This window comes from Littorina saxatilis, linkage group LG6, assembly GCF_037325665.1.
Source record: "Littorina saxatilis isolate snail1 linkage group LG6, US_GU_Lsax_2.0, whole genome shotgun sequence".
Classification (NCBI taxonomy): domain Eukaryota; kingdom Metazoa; phylum Mollusca; class Gastropoda; order Littorinimorpha; family Littorinidae; genus Littorina; species Littorina saxatilis.
The window spans coordinates 36,130,693-36,151,516 of record NC_090250.1 but is presented as its reverse complement, the minus strand read 5'-3'; the positions used below and the strand labels follow the sequence as shown (position 1 = coordinate 36,151,516).

The 20,824-nt window shown below is 41.2% G+C and overlaps 1 protein-coding gene across 1 annotated transcript; it reads right to left on the bottom strand.

The window, feature by feature from the left end:
* Nucleotides 1-6,179: 6,179 nt before the first annotated feature.
* Nucleotides 6,180-19,461, bottom strand: LOC138968177 (serine-rich adhesin for platelets-like). Its single transcript, XM_070340733.1, has 10 exons — nt 19,414-19,461; nt 18,950-19,136; nt 18,459-18,718; nt 15,662-15,922; nt 13,123-13,197; nt 12,322-12,547; nt 11,217-11,425; nt 8,533-8,769; nt 6,986-7,804; nt 6,180-6,481 (listed from the first exon to the last, which is right to left on the bottom strand). Exons 1-10 carry the CDS (start codon nt 19,454-19,456, stop codon nt 6,192-6,194), a joined length of 2,607 nt encoding a protein of 868 aa, XP_070196834.1. The 5' UTR covers nt 19,457-19,461; the 3' UTR covers nt 6,180-6,191.
* Nucleotides 19,462-20,824: the final 1,363 nt, after the last annotated feature.

Here is a 20,824-nt window from a genome sequence, read left to right as displayed (position 1 = left end):
ATCACGGATCACGGGCAAAGTCCCATCACGATCACAGAAATGGAAATTTCGGCAATCACGGTCACAGAAAGGTCAAAAAACGCCAATCACGATCACGATTTTAAACCCTTTGGGGCCCTCACTAAGGAAACTACATCAAATACGCTATAAAAATATACATCAATAACATGGAAATTCTACGACGCATCATTCGATACCAAACACTCATAGGTTATCAACATTGTGAACAAAGTTCCAAAACCTAAATCCTTTTTAAACTCTAAAATCCTAATTTCCACCGTGTAATAGATCTATATGTTCAACGATGATTAATAGTTTGATGTCTATTATTTGAGTGTGTGTGTGTGTGTGTGTGTGTGTGTGTGTGTGTGTGTGTGTGTGTGTGTGTGTGTGTGTGTGTGTGTGTGTGTGTGTGTGTGTGTGTGTGTGTGTGTGTGTGTGTGTGTGTGTGTTGGTGGTAAATTATTAATAACAAACTCTTGTTCGTGTAAAATCTTCTGTTCTTACGTGTATGTTTCGTATTAGCATATCCTGTTTTGAACACTTCGATCCCTTTCAGATATAGCGTACTTGGACAAATATTCAAAGTTAATGCAGATCACACATACAAGCAGACATGCACGCACGCATTAATCACCAATTTAAATACAGGTACCCCCCCCCCCCCCCAATTACACACACACACCCTGTGAACACTGTGTGTATAACAAGGGAAGTAATAAACAATTGAAGAAGAAGTATAATACTCATGCAAAAGCTCGCTCGTCCCTCTCACTAACGAAGTCACGGGATCTACGACTGAGCAGCAAGGTATACATTGACCACCATCAAGAAATCTATAAGTTTTGAACACACACACACACACATACACACAAACACACACACACACAAACACACACACAAAACCACACACACACACACACACACAGAAAACCACACACGCACACCAAACCACACACACACACAAAACCACACACACACACACACACACACATGTACACACGCGATGAAAACTTTGCACACATACACGAACACAATGCTACTGTTCTCTTTCTATCACTTTCGCCCATCAAGCTTCCCAAAGTCGGCACAGGGCCGGATCCTTTGGGGGGGGGGGGTCATGTTGCCCAGAACACCCCCCCCCCTCTCTGGCCTGACCATGTACCTCCTCCAAGGGTAAAACAAATAAACTCATGACAAATACACCCAGAATGCGCCAGATTGCACATATTTTAATCTAGTTTTCAAACATTTTCTGGGGGAGCATGTTCCCGGACCCCTCTAAGAGGTTCGGGTGCTTCGCTATGGCAATCCGAATGGTGCAAAAGTCCCTTTTAGCTCTTGATGTCTAAATAACACATTATTTAGCTAAATAACGCGTTATTTAGCTAAACAATGCTTTATTTAGCTATATCATGCATTATTTAGCTAAATAATGCATTGTTTAAATTAAACAATGCATTATTTACAGATACAGAAAAAAGAGAGCCCAGAGCACTAAATAATGCATTGTTTAGCATAAATAAGAGATTGTGTTTGTAAATAACTCATTATTTATAAATAATTACGCGTTTTCTCTAAACAATATATTATATGTAAATAAAGTGTTATTTAAATAAATAAAATATTATTTAGATAAATAAAATATTATTTATCTAAATAAAATATTATTTAGATAAATAAAATATTATATGTAAATAAAATATTATTTATCTAAATAAAATATTATTTATCTAAATAAAATATTATTTAGATAAATAATTTATTATTTAGATAAATAATTTATTATTTAGATAAATAATTTATTATTTACTGTTTTTGCCTTGAAATAGTATTATTACACTAAATAATGCTTTATATAGCTATATAATAGGTTTCCGCTATATAATTCATGATTTGGTAAATAATACATTATATACCGTAAATAAAATATTATATACCGTAAACAATTCATTGTTTAGCGCATCGCGAAGCCGTTTTTTCTCTTGTTGTTTTTTTCCACGTGTTTCCGTGGATCCACGAGAGCTCTGTTGATTCTCAAACTGACCAATCAGACAACTAGCATCTGTACACTAATTAAAGTCCCATTGTTGAGTGTGACGAAAACTCGTGGTGACGATTTTAAAACATGTTGGGTCACGCATGGTCCAATCTTACATGGTCCAATCTTACATGGTCCAACCTTACATGGTCCAACCTTACATGGTCCAATCTTACATGGTCCAATCTTACATGGTCCAACCTTACATGGTTCAACCTTACATGGTCCAATCTTACATGGTCCAATCTTGCATGGTCCAATCTTACATGGTCCAACCTTGCATGGTCCAACCTTGCATGGTCCAATCTTACATGGTCCAATCTTACATGGTCCAACCTTACATGGTCCAACCTTACATGGTCCAACCTTACATGGTCCAATCTTACATGGTCCAATCTTGCATGGTCCAATCTTACATGGTCCAACCTTGCATGGTCCAACCTTGCATGGTCCAATCTTACATGGTCCAATCTTACATGGTCCAATCTTACATGGTCCAACCTTACATGGTCCAACCTTACATGGTCCAATTTTACATGGTCCAATCTTACATGGTCCAATCTTACATGGTCCAACCTTACATGGTCCAACCTTACATGGTCCAACCTTACATGGTCCAACCTTACATGGTCCAATCTTACATGGTCCAATCTTGCATGGTCCAATCTTGCATGGTCCAACCTTACATGGTCCAATCTTACATGGTCCAACCTTACATGGTCCAACCTTACATGGTCCAATCTTACATGGTCCAATCTTACATGGTCCAACCTTACATGGTTCAACCTTACATGGTCCAATCTTACATGGTCCAATCTTGCATGGTCCAATCTTACATGGTCCAACCTTGCATGGTCCAACCTTGCATGGTCCAATCTTACATGGTCCAACCTTACATGGTCCAACCTTACATGGTCCAATCTTACATGGTCCAACCTTACATGGTCCAACCTTACATGGTCCAATCTTACATGGTCCAATCTTGCATGGTCCAATCTTACATGGTCCAACCTTGCATGGTCCAACCTTACATGGTCCAACCTTACATGGTCCAATCTTACATGGTCCAACCTTACATGGTCCAACCTTACATGGTCCAATCTTACATGGTCCAACCTTACATGGTCCAACCTTACATGGTTCAACCTTACATGGTCCAATCTTACATGGTCCAATCTTGCATGGTCCAATCTTACATGGTCCAACCTTGCATGGTCCAACCTTGCATGGTCCAATCTTACATGGTCCAACCTTACATGGTCCAACCTTGCATGGTCCAATCTTACATGGTCCAACCTTACATGGTCCAATCTTGCATGGTCCAACCTTACATGGTCCAATCTTACATGGTCCAACCTTACATGGTCCAATCTTACATGGTCCATATATATTATTGGACCATGTAAGATTGGACCATGCAAGGTTGGACCATGTAAGGTTGGACCATGTAAGATTGGACCATGTAAGGTTGGACCATGTAAGGTTGGACCATGTAAGGTTGGACCATGTAAGATTGGACCATGCAAGGTTGGACCATGCAAGATTGGACCATGCAAGATTGGACCATGTAAGGTTGGACCATGTAAGGTTGGACCATGTAAGATTGGACCATGTAAGGTTGGACCATGTAAGGTTGGACCATGTAAGGTTGGACCATGTAAGATTGGACCATGCAAGGTTGGACCATGCAAGGTTGGACCATGTAAGATTGGACCATGCAAGATTGGACCATGTAAGATTGGACCATGTAAGGTTGAACCATGTAAGGTTGGACCATGTAAGATTGGACCATGTAAGGTTGGACCATGTAAGGTTGGACCATGTAAGATTGGACCATGTAAGGTTGGACCATGTAAGGTTGGACCATGTAAGGTTGGACCATGCAAGGTTGGACCATGTAAGATTGGACCATGAAAGATTGGACCATGCAAGATTGGACCATGTAAGATTGGACCATGTAAGGTTGGACCATGTAAGGTTGGACCATGTAAGATTGGACCATGTAAGGTTGGACCATGTAAGGTTGGACCATGTAAGGTTGGACCATGTAAGATTGGACCATGCAAGGTTGGACCATGTAAGGTTGGACCATGTAAGATTGGACCATGTAAGGTTGGACCATGTAAGGTTGGACCATGTAAGGTTGGACCATGTAAGATTGGACCATGCAAGATTGGACCATGCAAGGTTGGACCATGTAAGATTGGACCATGCAAGATTGGACCATGTAAGATTGGACCATGTAAGGTTGGACCATGTAAGGTTGGACCATGTAAGATTGGACCATGCAAGGTTGGACCATGCAAGATTGGACCATGCAAGATTGGACCATGTAAGATTGGACCATGTAAGGTTGGACCATGTAAGGTTGGACCATGTAAGATTGGACCATGTAAGGTTGGACCATGTAAGGTTGGACCATGTAAGGTTGGACCATGTAAGATTGGACCATGCAAGGTTGGACCATGCAAGGTTGGACCATGTAAGATTGGACCATGCAAGATTGGACCATGCAAGATTGGACCATGTAAGGTTGAACCATGTAAGGTTGGACCATGTAAGATTGGACCATGTAAGATTGGACCATGTAAGGTTGGACCATGTAAGGTTGGACCATGTAAGATTGGACCATGTAAGGTTGGACCATGCAAGATTGGACCATGCAAGATTGGACCATGTAAGATTGGACCATGTAAGGTTGGACCATGTAAGGTTGGACCATGTAAGATTGGACCATGTAAGGTTGGACCATGTAAGGTTGGACCATGTAAGGTTGGACCATGTAAGATTGGACCATGTAAGGTTGGACCATGTAAGGTTGGACCATGTAAGGTTGGACCATGTAAGATTGGACCATGCAAGGTTGGACCATGCAAGGTTGGACCATGTAAGATTGGACCATGCAAGATTGGACCATGTAAGATTGGACCATGTAAGGTTGAACCATGTAAGGTTGGACCATGTAAGATTGGACCATGTAAGATTGGACCATGTAAGGTTGGACCATGTAAGGTTGGACCATGTAAGATTGGACCATGTAAGGTTGGACCATGCAAGATTGGACCATGCAAGATTGGACCATGTAAGATTGGACCATGTAAGGTTGGACCATGTAAGGTTGGACCATGTAAGATTGGACCATGTAAGGTTGGACCATGTAAGGTTGGACCATGTAAGGTTGGACCATGTAAGATTGGACCATGTAAGATTGGACCATGCGTGACCCAACATGTTTTAAAATCGTCACCACGAGTTTTCGTCACACTCAACAATGGGACTTTAATTAGTGTACAGATGCTAGTTGTCTGATTGGTCAGTTTGAGAATCAACAGAGCTCTCGTGGATCCACGGAAACACGTGGAAAAAAACAACAAGAGAAAAAACGGCTTCGCGATGCGCTAAACAATGAATTGTTTACGGTATATAATATTTTATTTACGGTATATAATGTATTATTTACCAAATCATGAATTATATAGCGGAAACCTATTATATAGCTATATAAAGCATTATTTAGTGTAATAATACTATTTCAAGGCAAAAACAGTAAATAATAAATTATTTATCTAAATAATAAATTATTTATCTAAATAATAAATTATTTATCTAAATAATAAATTATTTATCTAAATAATATTTTATTTAGATAAATAATATTTTATTTAGATAAATAATATTTTATTTACATATAATATTTTATTTATCTAAATAATATTTTATTTAGATAAATAATATTTTATTTATCTAAATAATATTTTATTTATTTAAATAACACTTTATTTACATATAATATATTGTTTAGAGAAAACGCGTAATTATTTATAAATAATGAGTTATTTACAAACACAATCTCTTATTTATGCTAAACAATGCATTATTTAGTGCTCTGGGCTCTCTTTTTTCTGTATCTGTAAATAATGCATTGTTTAATTTAAACAATGCATTATTTAGCTAAATAATGCATGATATAGCTAAATAAAGCATTGTTTAGCTAAATAACGCGTTATTTAGCTAAATAATGTGTTATTTAGACATCAAGAGCTAAAAGGGACTTTTGCACCATTCGGATTGCCATACTTCGCACCCTCAACTAATGTACACCTACCGCAGTTGGGAACCCCCCCCCCCCCCCCCCCCCCCCACTCTCACCCTACTTAGGCCCGGCCATGCGGCAAAACAAACCGCACAAGTCCACGACAACAATAAGGGAGAAAACCACAACCAAACACGCAATTCCAAATGAACCAATCGTCTGCGCGCTTTTTCGGCTGTCCGTGGCGCTTTCGTACTTCCGTCGTCTCTGTGACGTCGTCTTCTTATCAATGGTGAGCGAGTCGACGATCTGTGCGACTATTGCGTCGTGATCTGTGTCGTTGGTAGAGAGACTGCTTCTGTGAACACACCTTGTGCACGGACACAGCTTTTTGTTGGATGTGGCGGCTGTAAAATAGGCAAACACTTTTTGAAGAGATACAAAAGGAGAGGGGTACGGAATAAAGAGAGACAGACAGACAGTTAAACAGACAGATAAACAGACAGAAAGACAGACAAACAGAGAAAGCAAGAACAGAGGAAAACACAAAAAGAGGGACATAAAGAGAGAGGGGTTGTAAAACGATCACAGAGCAAGAGAGAGAGAGAGAGAGAGAGAGAGAGAGAGAGAGAGAGACACACACACACACACAAACACACACACACACAGTGCACACACACACACACACACACACACGCACACACACACACACGCACACACACAGATAGACACACACACATTTTGACAGACAGGCATGACATAGCCAAAATGCGGTGTACATTCTCACGCCTTCTTTCTGTCTGATTCTTTACAATTTGAGCCCGTGTGTGTGTGTGTGTGTGTTGGCGGGTGTCTGTTTCTGTGTGTGTGTTTAAAATTAATAGATTTGCTTGACAGTGGTGAATGTATACCTTGCTGATCATTCGCAGATCCAGTGACTCCGTTAGTTTCGGACGTTGTTCCTTCTACCGCTGTTGTTTGTCCTGTTTCGGGTAGCTCTGCTGTATTGGTCACTGCTGTCGTTGTTTCTGTTGTTGTTGCTGTTGTTGTCTCTGCCTCCGTGTTGTCTGTTGTACTGCTTACCGTTTCTGCAGTTGTTTCCAATGGTAATGATGATGTAGCTTCCGTCACTGCGCTTCTCACTGGTGTTGTGTTTTCTCCTGGTGATGATGGCGCTTCTGTCATTGTACTGGCTGTAGCACTGTCAACTTGCGTTGTTGCTCCTGATGATGTTACCACCGTCATCGCACTGTTTGTTGCGCTGTTTACTGGTGTTGTGTTTTCACCAAGTGATGATGTTGCTCCTGATGATGTAACCACCGTCATCGCACTGTTTGTTTCGCTGTTTACTGGTGTTGTGTTTTCACCCAGTGGAGATGTTGCTCCTGATGATGTTATTACCTCCGTCGTTGCACTGTTTGTTGCGCTGTTTACTGGTGTTGTGTTTTCACCAAGTGATGATGTTGCTTCATTCAGTGTACTGCTCGCTGCGCCATTGACCAAAGTTGTAGAATCAGCTGGATCAGTTTCTGTTGTGCTTACTTGTTGCGATGTGACTGTTATGTCATTCTCAGGTGTCATCGTCGATGCCAAGTTTGTTGTTACTGTTTCAGCAGAGGAACTGACTGTTGCAGTGTTTCCCAGTGTTGCAGTGTTCGATGATGTAGTTGCACTGCTCGTGCTGTAAAGAACGGCGTTGACAGCATCAGACGAGTTGTCGTAGGTAGCATCTGAAAGAATATTTGTGAAATTCAAGTATTCATATGGTTTAAACAATGTTTGAATTCTGTTTTACATGTTAAAGTATTCATATGGTATAAACAATGTTCTAATTCTGTTGTACATGTTCATGACATTTATATTATCATAAATAGAAAACAACAACAAGCCTTTGGCTTACGGTGGTGTCGTCAAAATAAAATTACAATCAGAAATAACAAAATGGCAGATAGTCAGTAGTATTAATATGGTAGGTTTTCTTGCAACGTTGTCTGATTAAAATGAGCTATGCAAATTCTGAGGATTATGTTTCAGCAAAAAATCTCAACGCCAAAGTTCAAGACGACTTTTAACCTTAAATAAAGACTCCCTCCATTTTCATACCTTCTTTTCATGCCCCTAATGGCTTTGCCGTGAAGGCGTAACGCTTAAACTTTCATACCTTCTTTTCATGCCCCTAATGGCTTTGCCGTGAAGGCGTAACGCTTAAACTTTCATACCTTCTTTTCATGCCTCTAATGGCTTTGCCGTGAAGGCGTAACGCTTAAACTTTCATACTTCTTTTGGTCAAGTTTTTGTCAGTGTTAAAAGGGCGGATCCACTGTAACTAGAATACAACGTACAACTCTTGTAGTAAACACAGAGAGGCATCGCTACACTAACTTGTTTTTTTCTTCTGTCCCCAGAACTAGTGTCTATTTGCTAGGCAAGAGGCATCTACAACAGTTGACCAACTTACATTGAAAGCATGTGCGAGCGTGGAAGTCAGAGTTATCCGTATCAAACAGCGTGCTTTCTTCATACGCCAAGAAACAGTTGGATTGCGAGGCGCCGTTGACGTAGCTGAAGGCTTGGCACTCCTGGTCGTTGAACAAGTGAGTGTCGCAATAACTGTCACAGTCGTCGACTGTTGTGAATGATTGTACCCAGTCAGACGCCATTATTTTGTTAATACGTTGTTGATACGTACAAGAACCTAAAAAAAAACATTGTACACACATTTATTTAATGAAATAAAACAAATAAAACAAATGTTTAGCATGATATGACTTACGTGTTATGAAGGAGAATTCAAAAGATCTCAATTAATATGTAAAGCGCGGAGAGCACAGTTGTGGTTCGCGCTATTTAAGCTCCCCATAATAATAATAATAATAATAATTAAAACATAAGATATTACCCCCTGCCCCCATTGTCTTCCAAGTAACACATGTCTCAAACTAGTATTCTGTAATTGTTTTGTTAAACAATTCAGTCATACCATTTATACAGTCTTCGAACATCTTATTTATCATGCTGTCCGAACAATTGTTTTTATATTTAGTCAAGTTTTGACTAAATATTTTAACATCGAGGGGGAATCGAAACGAGGGTCGTGGTGTATGTGTGTGTGTATGTGTGTGTGTATGTGTGTGTGTGTGTGTGTGTGCGTGTAGAGCAATTCAGACCAAACTACTGGACCGATCTTTATGAAATTTGACATGAGAGTTCCTGGGATTGATATCCCCATACGTTTTTTTCATTTTTTTGATAAATGTCTTTGATGACGTCATATCCGGCTTTTCGTGAAAGTTGAGGCGGCACTGTCACGCCCTCATTTTTCAACCAAATTGGTTGAAATTTTGGTCAAGTAATCTTCGACGAAGCCCGGGGTTCGGTATTGCATTTCAGCTTGGTGGCTTAAAAATTAATTAATGACTTTGGTCATTAAAAATCTGAAAATTGTAAAAAAAAATAAAAATTTATAAAACGATCCAAATTTACGTTTATCTTATTCTCCATCATTTGCTGATTCCAAAAACATATAAATATGTTATATTCGGATTAAAAACAAGCTCTGAAAATTAAATATATAAAAATTATTATCAAAATTAAATTGTCCAAATCAATTTAAAAACACTTTCATCTTATTCCTTGTCGGTTCCTGATTCCAAAAACATATAGATATGATATGTTTGGATTAAAAACACGCTCAGAAAGTTAAAACAAAGAGAGGTACAGAAAAGCGTGCTATCCTTCTTAGCGCAACTACTACCCCGCTCTTCTTGTCAATTTCACTGCCTTTGCCATGAGCGGTGGACTGACGATGCTACGAGTATACGGTCTTGCTGAAAAATGGCAGCTACTTGACTAAATATTGTATTTTCGCCTTACGCGACTTGTTTGTTTTGAAATGGCATAATTATATAGGTGCAACGTTCTACTATAAACAGGAATGTTTGACACGACCTCATGTACATGATATACACACGTGTGAGTATATAGTTTAGTTAAGTAATGGGTGGTCTCTCTCGCGTATGTAGGATAATGAACTGTACAGTGCCCGGCAAAAGAAATGCAACTCATTCTGGACCACTGTTGCAAGTGATTTTTCGTCATTTTCAAATTGTCGTAAAATATGAACCAGATAAGGTACATCAAAAAGGAAGACAGATTCCTGGAGGACATGTTCCTGGCTGTACGATTAGTATATATTATTAAATAGTTTTCTTTTACCTTTTCATAAACTGTGTTATACAGGGTAGGGGTCAATCGAGTCCGGCACGCTGCAAAATTCGTAAAAATGCATATTTTTCAACCAGGTAAAGACAAATTTGGAGGTAATTCATTTCTCATTATGATCAATTCATAAGAATTATTCGCCAAAGCGTTTCATTATCGCAGTTTGGGACAGCGATCTTCAAAGTGACAGTGGGCGTATATTACAGCACTGCGAAGCGGACCTGCACATCTTAGGGACTTTGTTTGTTCGTTTGTCTGTTTATTTATGTGTGAGTGTGTATCGATGTGTCTGTGTGTGTGTATTTGTGTTTATGAGTGTGTATGTATGTGTTAAGGGAGGGGGGACGTTTGCGTTTGGCTTCATAGTACTTTCTTACGAATCACAACGCTCAACAGGTCATTGGTTAAAAAAAAACAATAAAAAGCGCAGGTTTTTTTCTTCTAATTATAGCATGTTCGTGTAGAACAGCCACTTGGTCACAAAAAGCATCTGATTTTAAAACAAATCATAACGGCGATTCCGTGCGAAGGAGCTTTTTCCCCAAACAACCCTTTTTAACACCGTCTAAGTGATTTTTGTTTATTTTTGTAATTATGTTACGCTTTTGCAAATAATTCGAATTAGATGATCATGTTGAGAAATGAATTTCCTCCACAACTGTCTTTTTACTTGGTTGAAAAATATGCATTTTTACAAAAAGGTAAAAAAATAAAAGAATAAAAAAACGTTTAAATAATAATTATACATTAAATCGTACAGCCAGTAAAATAACCTCCACGAATCTGTCTTCCTTTTTTATGTACCTTATCTGGTTCACATTTTACGACAATTTGAAAATTACAAAAAATCACTTGCAACAGTGGGCGCGAATGAGTTGCGTTTCTTTTGCCGGGTACTGTACCAAGCCTGTGAACACTTACCTGTATTGGGAGTTTGACACATGAAGGCTGACTCGTCTGTACGACATTTTGCAGAGTCCCATTGCAACTTCACATCGTCAACTGCAGTCCCGATAACACACTGCATCGTCGCTGACGGAGTTGCCGTGTCCCCTTCTGGCCAGATTGCGTCACTTCCGTCGACCCACGTCACATCATTTGTTGAGTTTCCTCTGACGCCCAGCCAAACCCTAGTAGTGTGGTCAATAAATAATGAGACAGATCTATGCGACTTTGGTTTTCAGAGGGGGGGGGGGGGGAATAAAGACTGTTACTTTCTTTGTTTATGTATTTGTTTGTTTGTTTGTTTGGTTTTTTTGTTTGTTTTTTCTTTCTTTCTTTCTTTGTAACTAGACTGCAAGCAAAGATTAACAAACTAGCAAGCACAATTACCTTGAACATTTGTCTAAAAAGTCGTATAAAAATTTTTTTTAAAAAAACATTCGTCGGGGATCAAAACACGTCGATATAACACCACATGCAACACATCAAGGTTTCATTCCCTGCACGTGCACAAAATGAATGATGATTCAGCAAACGAAAGTTATCACACCATAAACCAACGCCTGTTTTTCCCCAAAAATATCTTGCTAAAGCCGCCTTGTCATCAAGAGTTGCCCGTGGTATTGCACTGCCGCTGATTGTACTGACCACTGGATCATTGTGCAATGGGACGTTATTGTACTGACCCCTGATTCAATACCTAACAGGACATTTCTTGTGTTTATTTGTGTCCACAGCCGGGCACGGTTCGTCCTGTTTCGCATGCCTCCCAACACTTCTTTTCATATAACGGTGTCTAAATCTCGATGTCAGCTAAGCCATCTCGACAAATATTCTGGGTTCCATGCTATCAGGTGGCTTAAAGCCGAACATCCGTCCCCAGGGCACAAAGCCTCGTTATAGTAGAAGGCCGCACAGAGCTAGATTTAGCGTTGCCAGCGACACCGGATGTGGTCCAGGTACGAAAAAAAGCAGAGCTACATCTGTCGCGCTCGCATACCCAGTCGATGTTGGCTTTAAGCTTAAGACATGACTAGCTCCTCGTGATGACAAAAGGCGGTTATAACCGTCAGGCTTTACGCACGTGGAAGGTGTGTCCATGGACGACAAAAACTGTCTGACTTTGACCGAGGTCCACTGGTCCTTTGGCATAACCATCGTGGATTGGGCAGATAGAGCGGTGCACGCGGCTTTTGCTACTGGCCGCGTCACCGTGTTCGGAAAGTACGTCAGCAGTTGCATATGACGTTCGGATGTTGGCGTCACAACTGCAGCAGAAGAGCTGCCACCACCGCCTGATGCACCGCCGGCTGCAATAATGTAACAATGTTACTAAATCTATTAAGTATGGGTTAAGTTAAACTAAGATTTGTCAAGCAGCGAAATCGTTACGTTACGTTACGTTACGTTACGTTACGTTACGTTACGTTACGTTACGTTACGTTACATAGATGAAGAGCTGGAAGAAGAAGAAACAACCCAGCACAAACAACAAAAACAACGACAACAGATAATGTATTTACCATGATCGATTTCATTTTATTGATTGAAATGGATGAGTCTTTGTGAGGGGGGGGGGGGGAGGGTGCGTGTCTGCGAGTGTGTGTGTATGACTTGTGTGTAGGTGTATGTGTATGTGTGTGTCTGTGTCTGTGTGTCTGTGCACGTGTTGTGCGTCTGTGTTTCTGTGTCTGTGTGCCATCTGTGTGCGAGTGTATGTCTTATTGTGACTGCATGTTTCCATGTGCCTGCGTCTGTCTGTTTGACTGGCTGCCTGTAAGTACAGCATGAGCCTGTCTGCTTTTGATCCACACCACATGTCTCTCAGTGTCTCAACTGATCGACTGTCTACAGGAACTTCCAGAGGCATGTAGCTCGTTCGTACCTCCGTTTGCAGTGCATGTAGGGTTGTATCCCGAGGCCAACTGTGACGGGGTAGTGGGAATTTGAATGAGGCCAGCTGCAACAGAACGGAGAGAAGCAGACATTATGAGTTATATTTCTTTCCCCCGAAAGCGGCGTATGGCTGCCTAAATCAGTAATAAAAACGGTCATACACGTAAAGCCGTGAAAGTTTCAGCCCATGAACGAAGAAGAAGATGAGATATATTTCTAATGTGTTGATTGTTACAAATACAGGACTTTTCAAAGTGCGCGTCCCTGCGTTCTGTACGCACTATAGCAGCCGAAAATACGTACTAGAAATGTGAGGAGGGGGTCCCGGGACGCACGAAACCTAAAACGAGCGGGTCCCGGGACGCACTAATTATCCGTTATTGTGCGTACCCTAGATACTGTTTTCAGACTGTAGTTGTTAGCTTAATTTGGTTCCAGCACCAATGCCAATTTCACGCGGGAAAAACATCGAAAGGGAAGCTGAAGCCGAGGCAAATGTTGCTGTGCCCGGCAAAGGTTTTGATAATGCTCTGGTTGCTGGTGCCAGAGCCTGTCGGGAGACTTCAGCGCTTAACAGAATGGAAGAGGACTTACACACTGACGGGCTTCCATTTGAAACTTCGAGATGATGGTCGTGGATTGACTCCTGCAAACATTCGTATTGAAGCCTCAAAAAGGCTTCCCCAAAAGATTTTTGACATCAATCCACGATCATCACCGAGAAGTTTCAAATGGAAGCCTGTCAATGTTATTGTAGTTCAAGACTCACAGACTGCACCTGTTAAATGTTCTCAATGCACTACAAGCAACTGGCTCTTAGTCATGGAAATAAATATAAAAGAAGCCCCACCCTCTTACCTAGCAAATGAGAGACCCAAAATACCCCTTTCAAATCTTAATGTCAACAGCATCTGGGGGGTAAGGCGCGCGCGTGCGTGTGAGTGTGTGTGTGTGTGTGTGTGTGTGTGTGTGTGTGTATGTGTGTGTGTATGTGTGTGTGTATGTGTGTGTGTGTGTTCAATGCAATAAAATACAATAGTTAACTGTTCTCCTTGAATATTCCTACGAAAATAGAGACTTCATATCACACTATACGTGATCACAATGTATTACACGAGGGCTTTGGGGCCCCTGGACTCTTGTGACCCTCTAAAACTCCGCCGAGGGGGTCCACGGACCCTCTAAAAATTGAAACCGGGGGTCCCGGGACCCCCTAGGTGAGACGTCCGTGGGGAGCCCTGGAAATGATAACACACATGTCAAGAAAATTGATATCAACCTGAGCTGGTATGTGTATCTCATCATTTGTGACCCTCCACCACGGAATGAGTCGCATGTCACCTTTGCATGATGTTCATATTTTTACATTTTCCCAAAGAGTTTTTTATGCTCTATCCAGTGGTGAAAACCGTTTTAGAAAAGAGAAAAAAACTGTTTGAGTTATAAGCGTGTAACTAAGGTGACCCTCACACTGTTACCAGACACTCACCGGACTTTTATTAATTAATTAAGCCTAGCGCAGAACCGCGCGAGGTGACATGCGACTCATTTCGTGGTGGAGGGTGACATTTGTCAACAATCAGCATATTAGAAATAACGGTTTTATTACCCACTAATTTCCAATTAAATAAAATTTGAAACGATCCAGCGACTTAGAACAAGAACAAGAACTTGACATTGGTGAACGGTTATGTTAGCAGTGATAATGTAAGAATCGTTTCTGCTCACGACTAGACCTATAGCCTCCTTTTTGTTGAGCAAGGACGCTGATATTTAAATATAACTATTATCAAGCCCATCTGGAGTATGCCTCAGAGGACCCAAGGTAGCCGGAAACCAGTTTCAAACAGATCAGTTACAATAATGTATAGCTGTCGAAGAAGAATGGAACCAATTTGAGGGGGAAAAATCCTTTTTTGCTAATCCATGACGCATTACGCGGAATGTGGCATACCAAGGAGAAATTCTTTCTGGGCCTAAATTAAATTAATTGCAGTTGCCGTTCCGTTTAGTGATACGAGTGAACGCTGCGTACAGAGAAGTGATGAAGGCATAAAATGAAGAAGCGAATATTGCGTTTCAAATAAAAAGTTAGGGTGGCGTAACTTTTTGGCACGAGTGTATTTGATCGTTCTGCTATGTTTGGCGTCCACACTGTCATGTGTATTGTTTATAGCTGCAAATAAATTGGTCTTAGGTTCATTCTCTTTAAATACCCACAATGTTTGTGCCCCTCCCCCCCTCTCTCTCTCTCGCTTTCTCTCTCTCTCTCTCGCTTTCTCTCTCTCTCTCTATCTCTCTCTCTCTCTCTCTCTATTTCTCTCTCACACCTCTCTCTCTCTCTGTCTCTGTCTCTGTCTCTCTCTGTCTCTCTCTGTCTCTCTCTCTCTCTCTCTCTCTCTCTCTCTCTCTCTCTCTCTTTCTCTCTCTCTCTTCGTTTTCAACTTGCAATCATTCTCACACCCCACCTCACCCCTACCCCCGTTTCACAGCAGTTCAATGCAGTATAAAGTCAATAACACACTCACACTCAAGACACTGCAGAACGTAAAGCTCCGTTTCTGCATCTCCGGAATTTCCCAAATCGGCAGACTGGAACGGTCCGTCGGATAGGTAGAGTGTGCATTGTCCGGTTGATGGCTTCCACGCTGCCGCCCAACAGTCCAGCTGAAATGCCGATGTGCCCGAGCAAGTCTGTTGACACGCTGATGACGTCTCATCGGACAGTGACAGGGTTCTTAAGGCAGAAGTGATGACTTTTCCGCTGTGGGTGACAAAACTGCAATTTCCTTTTGATTTTGGAAGAAAAAGGAGAAAATAGTGTGAAAATAACGACTGTGACGAGAAGGGCGATTATGAGTTCATTACTACCACCACAGGCACCACAACAGCCACCACCACCGCCACCATCACCATCATTAGCAGTAGCAGCAACATCATCATCATCTTTTTCATCATCATCGTCGTCGTCGTCGTCGTCGTCATCATCTTCATCATCATCATCGTTATCGTCAGCGTCGTCGTCGTCGTCATCGTCGTCGTCGTCATCATCGTTGTCGTCATTATCAGCAGCAGCAGCAACAGCATCATGATCAGCAGCAGCAGCAGCAGCAGCAGCATCATGCAGCATCATCATCATCATCATCCTCATCATCATCATCATCATCGTCGTCGTCGTCATCATCGTCGTCGTCGTCATCGTCGCCATCACTACCGACTACCATCATCATCATCATCATCATCATCATCATCATCATCATCATGTATGTATGTATATATGTTTGTCGGTATGTGACTGCGTTATTGTGCTGACGTTGCAATAATCACTATTTTTGATTGTCAATTCGGCTCTTAGGGTCGAAATACTGGTATCAAACAGCAAGATTCTATTCTTAGAATGATACTCAATAGACTTCATACCATTGTTCGACCCAAGGGGCGCAACTCAACCACAGCCAATAACTTGAAAAATAACTTCAGTTATTCCCAGAAATCCTGTATTTTTGGTTTGAAGAATGAATGGTATTACTTTGTAGAGCGGATACTAAGACCATGGCTTCCTGCCGTGGGTGGTGTATAACAATAACGAATAAAGAGTCGGCACGACTGAGATATTTCCAGAGAGACTGCTGGCATTCAGTGGTCAGGTGACGTGCGTGCGGAGCGTTTTAATCATGACATATGCGTGTGACTTTATCTACACACAGGTACACAGTATCACGCACGCCGAATATTCCGGCGCAAATTCCTTGTTGGGCGCAAAGTAAGCATCCGGGGCAAAGTTGGAATAATCGGGATTTCCCAAAACCTCATTTGATTTCCAACAAAGCGCCGCATTTCCGGAAACGAGCTGTCTCGTTCTAGAAATGGCAACCCTTCGACTGGCACAAAAAAGTATACCCTTTTCACAGGTCATGAATAAGGTATATGAAAAAGCAAGGTCTTATAATAGATCTAAATATAGGTCCCTGGTCTTATACAGGGGAAGTCTTGAATTGGGGGTGTGGGGGTACACTGTGTAACAATTCTCTCAATGACACTCAGTTGCTGCTGTCTCGATCTATTTTGAACACAATGATTTTTTTTCCTCAGAGTAGAGTGTTATTTTGCTACAACAGGCTGAAGTCGTCTTTAATTTGAATCAACATTTTGCAACAATCAATCACATCAATATAGCGCACAGACTTGCACATTACGTTTCAAGAGCCTAGATTACCATGCAGTGACAACAGCCTACTCAGTAAAGGGACGTAATGCTGTCTCTGCAGCCCAGAGAGACTGTGTGAGTTTAATATATATAATCAGTTAAGACTGAGTAAAAAAATTATTACAATCGATAGTTACCAGTGAAAAGTTATATCGGAACACTCTTGTTGTGTTTTTGTTGTTGTAAAATGTAAGATCTGAAACGTTAAAAATTACGTAAAATTGGTGCGTTTTGGTCGAGTGGGATGGGTCGTTGAACTGTGTTGTTACCAAGTTATCAAAAGTGTTTTTGCTTTTTGTAATTCGGTTGGTTTGGTGCGTTATACAATGCATCTGCTTTTTTCAAGACTAAGCATTGATCACTTTAAAACACAAGGATCATCATAGGCCATCATGACTTGTATCATTTTACATCGCATTCTAAGAAAGAGCAGAATTCTCACTGTGCGCGCGGTACATTTCTAGAATCGCGTAGCGCAAAGTTGGAATTCCAACAATGGCGGCCATTGTTGGAATTCCAACAAAGCGCAGGTCATTTCCAAAAAAGCGCCGATGACGAGATGGGTCGCAACATTCCGCACACTGAATTCTCTCCCTTTCCTTTTTAACATTGTCGATCTTTTCTTTTGAAGGAAAATATGTAAAGGTCTCCGAGTCTCGTAGGATTTAAACATATTTACTGATCGTTCGAGAATAAATAAAATGCGAGCTTCAGCAGATTTTTGTTCACCAGGTATTTCTTAGCGATCTTTCGTTACGGTTGTTTAGGGAGCAAAGCGTGCAAAATATATAAATATTACATGCTACCTGAAATTGTTATGTATTATACCTCCCAGAGAAAGAGAGAGCGAGAGAGAGAGCGGAGAGAGACAGACAGACAGTCAGACAGACAAACATACGGACAAAGACAGACAAAAAGACACAAACAGAAAGGCAGACACACAGACAGACACACAGAGAGACAGACGGACGCAAACACAGACACACAGAGAAACAGTACAAACAGACAGACGGAAAGACAGACTGAGAGGGGTACCGAGAGGCAGAGAAATAAAGAGACAGACAGAACCACCACTAACAACAAATAATAGAACCAACATTTTTCATAACAAAACCCACCTCCAGATTTCCTACAGATGACCTTGGTCAAATATGAAGTGCATTGCTCCGATCTCCATTTGTACCCCTCACTGTTGCTCCACTCCATCTTGATACACGCACTCGTGGCTGCATTGAGTGGCTCGTTCTGTGTCCAGTCTGACCACGACCCGGCGGTCATCGCGAGACATGAGGACTGGTCAAGCAGCTGCCACTGGTAGCCGACACCGGGGCTGTTCTGTGCGTCAGGGTCGTGAAGACTGCTCCAGTAATTGCCGGTGCTGAGGAAGAGCAACAATTATCTTTGGCGATAGCTGTCAGTACTCCCACACTTTTAGGACACACGTTTTAGTATGTGGTTGGATGGCAAATATACAATGCCAGGTGCGGACTTACGAGAATCCCCCCTCCCACCCACCCACCCCCCTCTCCTCCCCCTTCCCCTCCCCCCTCCCCCTCCTCCCCATCACAATACCACCGAACACGGGCTCACGAATCCAAACAAGACTCACTTTTGGTTGTACCATGGTCCGTCGGACTGCCCGAGCGATTTCAGGAAGTCTTGTTCTGCCTGGGACATCACTCGAAAAAGTTCTTGACTTTGATCCCTGCAGAAAGTTACTGTTGTGGCCCAGTTCATCTGCGGAGTGCTGGTGTACAAGGTGAAGGTCGTTTTAGACAAACCGGCCGTGAAGGTCACTGCACGGAAAGGGTAATTTTATGCAACAGTGCTCCGAGAAGAAGCTTTCAAGAAAACAAAACAAAACAGACACATAGGTAATGCATGCAAACACACACACACACACACACACACACACACACACACACACACACACACACACACACACACACACACACACACACACACACGCACACACACATGTATTCACACAAAAACAAACATCAACAGCAGCAATAAAGAAAATTAAATAATAATTGTCGATTTATCATAATCACAGGAATGTTGACAGTTTACCTTTGATGAGGAGCAGAATGGAGAAGCGTAGATACACGGTCATATTGATTTATCTGAAATATGCCAGAAAAAATTGTTTTAAATCGTGAACGGCCATGGATTAGAGAAGAGTTTAAGCGATATCATGAAACCAAGAAAACACGTTTTCATTCCCTGGTTAACTGTGAGAGCAGAAATTTGAATTGTTCACAAAATGTGCAGTGTCATCATTTAGAACCAATAAAGCGAACCATGTTGCTTTTGGGGCGATTTGAGACTTTCTGTTATTTTTGTTTTGTTTTTCTTTTGCGCCAGGTGTATCCTTTTAATCGAATGTACAGGTCTACATAACAAACGGACGGCATGCAAACTTTAAATTGATCTTCCCTAAAAAAAAAAAAACAGACAGTTTTTTGTTTTAGTCGATTGCAACATGTCATATGTATTCGGACAGTCAAGTATCATAATGGCCCCAGTCTTGGTGACATGGTGTGAACTTATGCCTCACTAGATTGAGCGATACAGTGCAAATCATTGATAAACAAGCATGCAACCAAATTAGAAAATACATATATACATACAATTCATTAAAAATTAAAAAAATATATCAAAAGAACATACAAATTACCAAACACAAAAACAGTCGGAAATTTTGAAATTATCTTAAAAAATAATGTGTGTGTATGTCGTGCCAAATTCACGGAATTGCTGAATTCGCGGAATCGGCAACATTTTTGCCCATTTCGCGTCATCGGCAAAACGCTGCCCATAATATACGTGAAATTGGCAGCGTTTTGCCGAAAATGCGAAAAGGCTTCTAAAATGTGCCCATTTCTGTTACTTTTTGTGTCACTAGAACATTGCATTAACATTGCTTTACCTCCCTACTATGTTTTGTATGGTCTATGTTGGTCTGTGTCGAGCATAACTCCGGAAATGCACGAAAACTACACTTTCTGCAATAACTTGCCATAACTTATCGATTATTGCAATATCTATCCATTCGAATATCTAGTTGTCTAAGTGTGATGATATCCCAGGCATTTGAGAACTTTAAAACCAAAACGTGGCTGCCGATTTCGCAAAATGGGCAAATTTTAGAAGCCTTTACGCGATTTCGGCAAAACGCTGCCGATTTCACGTATTGGGCAGCGTTTTGCCGATTCCGCGAAATGGGCAAAAAATAATGTTGCCCATTACGCGGAATCGGCAATTACGTGAATTCGGCACGACATGTATACGCAGGCTTCATTGTGGATGCGTGCCTACGTGAACGCTTGCATACTTTCTTGCGTGTTTATGGGGGCAAGCAAAGCCAGAATGATACAGGGTGGGCTTTTATTTTGTTTATCATAATAGCTTTTTATATTTAGTCAAGTTTTGTTATATTTAGTCAAGTTTTGACTAAATATTTTAACATCGAGGGGGAATC

What these genes read in the sequence shown, in the direction of transcription:
- LOC138968177 (XM_070340733.1), bottom strand. Translation starts at nt 19,456, where the DNA reads ATGACCGTGTATCTACGCTTCTCCATTCTGCTCCTCATCAAAG. An exon ending in GGACCATGGTACAACCAAAA is followed by an intron (nt 18,719 to 18,949) that starts GTGAGTCTTGTT and finishes GCTCTTCCTCAG; the next exon opens with CACCGGCAATTACTGGAGCA. An exon ending in CATCTGTAGGAAATCTGGAG is followed by an intron (nt 15,923 to 18,458) that starts GTGGGTTTTGTT and finishes CAAAATCAAAAG; the next exon opens with GAAATTGCAGTTTTGTCACC.